Below are 7,844 nucleotides of genomic sequence, written 5' to 3'. Positions count from 1 at the left end.
CTGAAAACCCTAGTCCAATTTTACCTATTTCATCGGCACCACCTATGCAACAACAATATAATATGCCTTGAATTTTTACCCTACTCAAACCAACCAGCTTGTGGCTGCACCTACGACCCTAATCCTATTATGAGTGTGCCCAATTCAGCGTCAACGCCGAATCACTTTGTCACACCATCCATAGGCGCAAGCATGTTTGGTCTTCCGCTGAATTATGGTTCGGCGCCCATCCCACAAGTTGCACCAATAGCTAGTACTCAGGTTGCTCCTATGCCATTGCCACAAACATCTTTGTCTACCTTGAATCCAATTTTAGCTAAATTAAGGGAGGATTTTCATAAGATGTTTCTAGAAACTTTCAGAAACGAGCCGAAAGTAAAGAGTCGTGTGTATCAAAAGCCTTATCCTGAACACTTCGATGCAATTTCTTACCCTCAAGGTTATAAGGTTCTTGATTTTGTTAAATTTAGTGGTGAGGGTAAGAAAACAACTTGGGAGCATGTGAGTTAGTATCTAGCACAGTTGGGTGAAGAAGGTTCCATAGAAGAGTTGAAAGTGCGTTTATTTCCCTTGTCTTTAACTGGCACCGCATTTTCATGGTTTGTTGCTTTACCACATGTCCACATGGCTCAATTCTCTTATGGTCGCAATTAGAGCAAAAGTTTCATGATCATTTTTATAGCGGAGATAATGAGCTAAAGTTGTCACATCTTACATCGGTTAGGCAAAAACATGATGAATCGGTCACCGATTATGTCAAGAGATTTAGAGACATAAAAAACCGATGTTATATCTGAGTGATAACTAAGAGAGACTTGGAAGATCTTGCTCTTAATGGTTTGAAAACTCACATTAAAGAGAGGCTAGAAAGTTATGAGTTTTTGAGCATTAATCAAGTCTTACAAAAAGCTTTGGCTCAAGAGAGTCGAAGTAAAGAGATTCATAGGTCTACAACCGATCGTCCTAGAATGCATATGGTTGAACACAATGATGATAATTCGGACGATGAGGTTGATGTTTGTACTACTGAGTTTGTTTGGTCCTCAAAGGCCAAACCCTATACATGCAATGCTCTTAAGCCGATTCGCAAGAATCGTGATGAGGAGATGAGGTTTACATTTGATATATCTAAGTGTGATAAAATATTTGATGCTCTCTTGCAGGATAAGATGATTAGAATATCACACACCATACCGCCGTTTGACGAGCTGAAACGGCGTGCTTATTACAAATACCATAATTCATTTTCTCATGCTACTAACGATTGCAATGTTTTTGATGATAGATACAATCGGCCATTAATGATGGATGATTGAATTTTGCTGAGATGCAAGTTGATAAACAACCTTTTCTGATAAACACCATGGACTTGGAAGGAAAGAAAATGTTAATTCTGCCTAGCATAGCCGAATCTGCTAATAAAGATAATGCTGTTATTGGTGAACCCAGGAAAGGCAAGGAGGGCAACAAAGTCTTGGGAAGATAGGTTGTGCTTGATAAGCAACCCGATGGCAAGGAAGTATTGAAGATCACCATAAAAAATCCTGCACTCGGGGGGCAACCACAAGTACAAGAAGATACTCATGTTAAATTTATCAAACCCAAGAATTCAGAAGTTGGCAAGTGGGGAAAGAGTGAAGCTAAGCGCAAGCGAATCAAGCCAACTTTTGATATGCTGCTATCCAAATATGCAGGTCAAGCGGCCGGTTCTACCTCTAATCGACCATCACATTCGAAGCGTTCAAGATCGCTTCCGGAGCAAGAGTTTCGACGCTATGCAAGGCCATATGTGTCATGGGCGCCGACACCATGGATGTCTTAACCCTCCTATATGCCATATTACATGAGAGACTTCAATGGAGGATGGGGGCAGCCCCCAATGGCTCCTTATGCTTTCCATATGGGGTGGAAAACACCTAGAAGGCCTGCTCGATTATCCCACCCAAGGCCGTTTGAGTTATAGTGCTAATCGGCTAATAAAAAATTCTCCATGTAAGGCCAATAAAAAAGTGTGGCGTGTTAAGTCACCTAATGCAGAAATTTTAGAATGCTACAAGCAAAAGGAGATCAAAAAGCCGGTTGTTGGTAATCTGGCTACTTCTAATGGTGATATTGTTATTGTTCAGCAGGGTTCCATGGTTGATGATCATGAGGCAAGCACAAGCAAGGCCAAACCAAGGGATCCCAAATATACTCAACCTAAGTGGTGTCCTCCCGGTTTAACTAAGACCATGAAAAGGAGATTACAATGCATGAGGAACCACGAGAAGGTAGAACACAAAGAAGAGAGGCAAAGGGACGAATTGTTTAGTGAAATTCGGCCCATAGCACTCATAAAACAAGTGTGGAGGCCTAACAAAAACAAAACAGAGATGCTTCTACATTAGCTGCAGCAACACCTTCACCACCAAAAGAGGATGATACAACCCCTATTACATCGTCCACACTACCTGAAACATCCCCTTCAATTGAGGAATCTTTAAGCCCAATATACACATTGGGAGATGAAGACGAGATGGTGGATTATGAATCTACGCCGGTTCGGGAAGTTATGGATATTAAAATGGTATATTACTTACCTGCCGACTTTCATGCTATTGGTGAAGAATGGGAGGTAGCCCGGCTGAATTTTGGTCCTAAGAATGCTATTTTCGAGAAGCCAAGAGAACCGGTGAAACACTTGAAGCCATTGTACCCCAAAGGTCATATTAACAGATCGCCGGTTGCTAGGATCCTCGTTGATGGTGGTGCTGTGGTAAATCTTATGCCCTACTCGGTCTTTAAAAAGTTGGGGTTAGATGATGATGCATTGATGAAGACCAATATGGTACTTAATGGATTCGAGGGTAAAGAAAAGACAGAGGCCAAAGGTGTGATGTGCATGGAACTCACCGTGGGAAGCAAAACTTTGGCCACCATATTCTTCATCCCCGAGGTGCAAGGTAGCTATAGTGTTATATTAGGGTCGCGATTGGGTTCATGCTAACCAATGTGTGCCATCTACCATGCATCAATTTTTAATACAATGGATCAATAATGAGGTAGAAATCATTCACACGGATAATTCGGCTTGTGTTGCTTTGGCCGATGCATCGGTGGATTGGAATCATCTCGGAGTTTGATTTCCTTAGTGCTAAAAGGAATAGGTTCATTCCCATCTCTTTAAAACCGATTGGTGGTAATCGGTTACAAGGTATGATATGAACCAGAAGTTAAAATCAATGGCCGATATAAAATTATCGCCCTAAGCATAAACATAGCTGATACATCGTCCTTAGAAAAAACATCATGCAAGTTATTTTTTGGCACACAAGTTTGCCAAAAAACAGGGGGGCATGTGTTGACACCAGATTTTGGCACGGTCAATAACTTAATTAATATGGCCTCAAATGGAGAAGTGATCTACATAAAAGAGTTTCGTATTGTCCATATGAACATCTTTGAAGTTTGGGCCATCGCCATCCGATCTCATCTCGAAGGCCGAAGTTGTGTTCGAAATACTGAGATTTTGTATTCAGAACACTATTCAGCTGATTAAACCCCCAAGACGGTCTCATATGGAAAACCATTATACAGGAATTGTCTTCGTTTTGTCGAAACGATCGATTTTGATATAAAAATTGTCCAGATCTGAGTTTGTGTGAAAAAGTTAGAGCAATTGGAGTGCAACCCTATCATGAGGAGAGATGTGGCACGCCCCACCAGACGCATGTCTGGTGGGTAGCGCGAGGGGATACCCTGTTAAAGGTCAAGATTGCTTTTGGGCTCGTTTCCATCCGAGATCGTTTACCACCTTAAAAATTAACCGCAAGGTACATCCAGTTTAAACGGAACAGTTTTAAAAAGTTTGGACAAAACCAATCCGAATTTGACCAGGGTTTTGGACGTGATTCCAAGCCTTTTCCTTGCACGGGAAGTCCAGCAGCCTGTTATATACCTAAGGGGTGACGGCCAATTTAATAACAACACACAATCGCAAAACCCATCTACTTTTTACCCTAGTTTTACATCTCTCCCTGGTTCTTTCTCTCTCGTTCTTCATTCGTTCTTCGTGTTGAAGGGCAGCGATCCTCGAGGCTCTAAGGGAGGGTGAACCGACCTAGGGCAGCCCATAGCCGCTGCGCGTCCAGACGGGGTCCCTCCCGGGCGCGTGGGGTTTGGTCCTGAAAAGCACCCGCCGGATTGCTTGCATACCGCGCTTCCGGACGGGTCTCCTTCGACGTGAGTTGCGGTACATCACCCTCGGCGTTGGAGGTACACGGTGACGTGTTCATGTGCGAACACCTTCCTCTCCCTCGTAGTTCCTCTCTCTCTCTCTCCCAGATCGCTTGGTGAAGCATTGCTGAGATTGCTCCACCACCACCGCCACCACGCCGTCGTGCTGCCGGGAACTCGAGCTGCTACTTCACCATCGCTCGCTGGATCGAGGAGGTGAAGGCGTCATCAAGTCGTACATGTGTTGAACGCAGACGTGCCATCCGTTCGGCACTTGATCGAGAGTTAGTGGACGGGTCTTGATTGGATCGTGAAGACATTCGACTACATCAACCACATTTCTTAATGCTTCCACTTTGCGATCTACAAGGGCATCTAGATGAAATCTCTCCTCTGGTAGATTTTCATCTCGTAGATCGATCTTGGTGAACGTAGGAATTTTTTTGTTTCCCATGCAACGTTCCCCAATAGCAGGGCTAGGCCCGCGCGGCGGACAACGGCGTCGGGGCCTTCTCTTTGCCTGGCGTTGGGTCTCGCGATGGGGATGCTCGGCTCCTCTCTGCTGCACTGCATGGCTGCTCTGGCGCTGCCATGGTCTGCCTGGGCCTCGAGTCGTGTCGGCTTCACGCGCTCCTTGGCGCTGCACGGCTCATGCCGTCTCACCGCGTCCCGTGCATGGGAGGTGGTTGCATGTGGATCTGGATGGCTGCGGCTGGATCCGGCTTGTCCGCGTCTGTGGCTCGATGTGGCTGGCTTCGAGGGTTGTCCGGTAGTTCGGCCTAGCGGACTAGCGGTGGGGTGGCAGCCCTCCCCTCCGTCTCAGGTGATTTGTGGTGGCTATGGGCGTCTCACGGCGGTGCAGCGGGTGCGGCTGCTAGATCTGACTGGGTTTGGTCTGTTCTGGCTTGCCTGTGTTTGCCGGCAACGATGAAGGAGGTCGCCCTGCGCAGTGTTAGCCTGCTCGCTGTGTTGGGGGTGCCTGGACCAGTGGAGGTACTGCGTGGGAGTGGTGGTTGTGCTACTTCGGGTGAAAGCCTGGCCGGTGCTTGCTGGCCAGCGGCGACGGCGTCCGTGGGCGTCGTTATCCTCCTTGGAGGCGTCGTCAGGGAGAACTGCGCATCCTCAACTCCCGGATCAAGATCTTCGGGCGAAAGTCAAGATCCCGCTTTAGGGTCGGGCGGCTGCGGCGTCTTTAGCGTTGTTTTCCCTCTTTAGGGCGCCGTCTTGACAATCTTGATTCCATTGGTGCTTCCGGCGGGCTGGACTTGCACAACATTGCGATCGGCTGGTATCTGTCCGACGACGTGGGCAGTTTGGCGTTGCGACTCGTGTGGCGACGACTCTAGTGGCGAGCGGAGCTCGGTCGTGGCTTGTCCTTCTGATGTCCACGGTCCGGTGAGCCAATGGGTACGCCTACACTGCTTTCGTGCTGTGACAGAGAAGTCGGAGCTGCGGTCGGTGGTGCCACTGCGGCAACGATGACTCCATGAGGGTGGTTTTCAGCGGGCGGTGCTCTCCGGATGTTGCGTTGGACTAGGTCGGTGCGAGGCGTGCAACTTTCTCATGTGAAGCTCTTCAGCAAAAATTCGGAGCTGCCATGTCCTCGACGCTTCGGTCGATTGTTTGGTGTTTGTGGCCAGGTTGTCCTTGTGTGTCCCGTGGGGTGTTATAATCTAGGCTTTTACGGTTTTTGTTATAATCTAGGCTTTTACGGTTTTTCTCTAATTAACCGGGCAACTCTATCAATGAGAATGACAAATCTTTTGACTCGTTTAAAAAAATACCTTTTGAGGTACAGTTAATATGATCGGAGGGTACCACGTTCAGCTTGGAAGGATCGTGCTACCTAAGCAGATCGCGGCATCTTTAGAGCCTTCGCTTGGATAAATTATCAGTATCACACTGGCCTCGGAACTTGAAAGCATCGTGCTGGCTAGCTAGGCAGCGGCGTCTTTACTCCCATGGATGCAAATCCCGATCGGTGCTGAATTTTGTTTACTGGTTTCTATGGAACAGCTTGCTCTATGTTAGTAGTACGATGCTTACACTTCCTTAATCTTCACGCAATCAGTATATATATAATTAATCTCTGCATCGTAGTACGAATGACCAGAAATGGTTGCTATTTCTTTTGTTTTTATTTTTTTTCTCTCCATGAATCAAACTCTGAATTGCCATTCATAAATAGCCAAAAAAAGAATGAAATAATGTTCTTGCCAAGACACATCTCCCACCCAGCTCCATCATCAGAATCACTTCTATCGATCCTAGTAGTAACAATAATTCCTAAGCCAGCCCACACTCCTTCGGGAAGCCATTGGGGAACCTCTTTTCGTCGGTGCAGTAGTTGTAGATCATGTACTTGCCCTGCACCTCCCTCAGCTGCTGCTGCTGCTTCACGTCGTCGTCCAGCCGCCCTCCTCCCCGTGCCCGGTCCATCCAGCCGGAGCTGGAGCCGGAACCGGAGGGGTTCTGGTCGCACGCCCACGAGCCGCCGGCGGTGGGCGCGCATCCGGAGGCGGTGTAGTTCCGGAAGTAGGCGATGAACGGCGCCTGCGACCAGTCCGTCTTGACGCGCCCACCCTGGGTCGCCCAGTCGTCGGCGTTCCACAAGCACCCGAACAGCCGCATCGGCTGGTACACCGGGAAAGGCACGCCGGCGTCCCAGTGGTTCTTGAACTGCCGGATCGGCACGCCGTCCACCAGGATCCTGCAGAAACAGACCAATTATATCTTAGCATTCAGAGTTTCAGACATGTCGAGCAGAATGCTGGTGTGTACACTAAGGTGAGGCTTACAGGATCTCGTCTGTGTTCCAGACGATGGAGTAGGTGTGGAAGTCCTGGGTGGGATCGAACCAGAGACGGTACTGCACCTCCCTGCCGCCCTCGCCGTTGGCGAAGATGTTGGTGTGCAGGGTGTAGGGCTGGCCGGTGGCGTTGCCCAGGAACTCGAGGTCGATCTCGTCGTGGGTCTTCCAGTCCTTCTCCGAGATCATCTGCACCACAGCACACAACGTATATACCATTAATTTGCGAGGAACTCGTGCATGCCGTGCATGGATGACGAGACGATGGACATGGCATGGTCACTTACATATATGGTGGTGACGGTGCCGGCGGAGTTCCTGGGGATGAGCTTGATGTCCACGTCGATCCTGGCAAAGAGGTAGGAGGTCTTGGACTTGAAGGCCGACCCCATGGCGTGGTCCAGCATCAACTCGATGGTCTGGTCGCCGTTGCCGTCGTTGAGCACTTGCGTCTGCCCCCACAGTATCTGTAGCTGGTCCGCCGGGCGACCACCGGCCACTGGAGAGGCCCAGGCGGCGATCATCAGCGCAAGAGCCGATAGGCTGGCTAGGAGGCCCTCCGTAGCTAACGCCATGGCTCCTGCGGAGTGAAGTGAGTGACTGTAGTGTGCGGGGGCAGCGAGGCCGGGCACGGTCAAGTGAAGGATATATGCAGACTCGACTGAGAAGGTGCGGCAGGATTACCGGGGTCAATGCACATGAGGATCGATGCCGCCGGATCGATCGCATCGAGCTCGGCGGCGCCTTTAAATTCTTGGAGGATGTAAACAAGTTCGGTCATGGGCTGGCTGCTCGTTCAGTGAAGACCTAGGCATTGAAA

At 48.8% G+C, this 7,844-nt stretch overlaps 1 protein-coding gene across 1 annotated transcript; it reads right to left on the bottom strand.

The window, feature by feature from the left end:
- Nucleotides 1-6,331: 6,331 nt before the first annotated feature.
- Nucleotides 6,332-7,629, bottom strand: LOC123041936 (probable xyloglucan endotransglucosylase/hydrolase protein 25). Its single transcript, XM_044464483.1, has 3 exons — nucleotides 7,312-7,629; nucleotides 7,014-7,213; nucleotides 6,332-6,925 (listed from the first exon to the last, which is right to left on the bottom strand). The coding sequence occupies exons 1-3, from the start codon at nucleotides 7,597-7,599 to the stop codon at nucleotides 6,502-6,504; spliced, it is 912 nt and encodes a 303-aa protein (XP_044320418.1). The 5' UTR covers nucleotides 7,600-7,629; the 3' UTR covers nucleotides 6,332-6,501.
- Between the last annotated feature and the right edge of the window lie 215 nt (nucleotides 7,630-7,844).

The sequence above is a fragment of the Triticum aestivum genome, chromosome 2B (assembly GCF_018294505.1).
Source record: "Triticum aestivum cultivar Chinese Spring chromosome 2B, IWGSC CS RefSeq v2.1, whole genome shotgun sequence".
NCBI classification, from domain to species: Eukaryota; Viridiplantae; Streptophyta; class Magnoliopsida; order Poales; family Poaceae; genus Triticum; species Triticum aestivum.
The sequence above is the reverse complement of the archived record's forward strand: the minus strand, read 5'-3'. Positions and strand labels throughout refer to the sequence as shown.

Coding starts and splice junctions, on each gene's coding strand:
- LOC123041936 (XM_044464483.1), bottom strand. CDS start 7,599: ATGGCGTTAGCTACGGAGGGCCTCCTAGCCAGCCTATCGGCTCTTGCG. Junction 7,214..7,311: donor GCACCGTCACCACCATATAT/GTAAGTGACCAT, acceptor GCTGTGGTGCAG/ATGATCTCGGAGAAGGACTG. Junction 6,926..7,013: donor TGGAACACAGACGAGATCCT/GTAAGCCTCACC, acceptor CTGTTTCTGCAG/GATCCTGGTGGACGGCGTGC.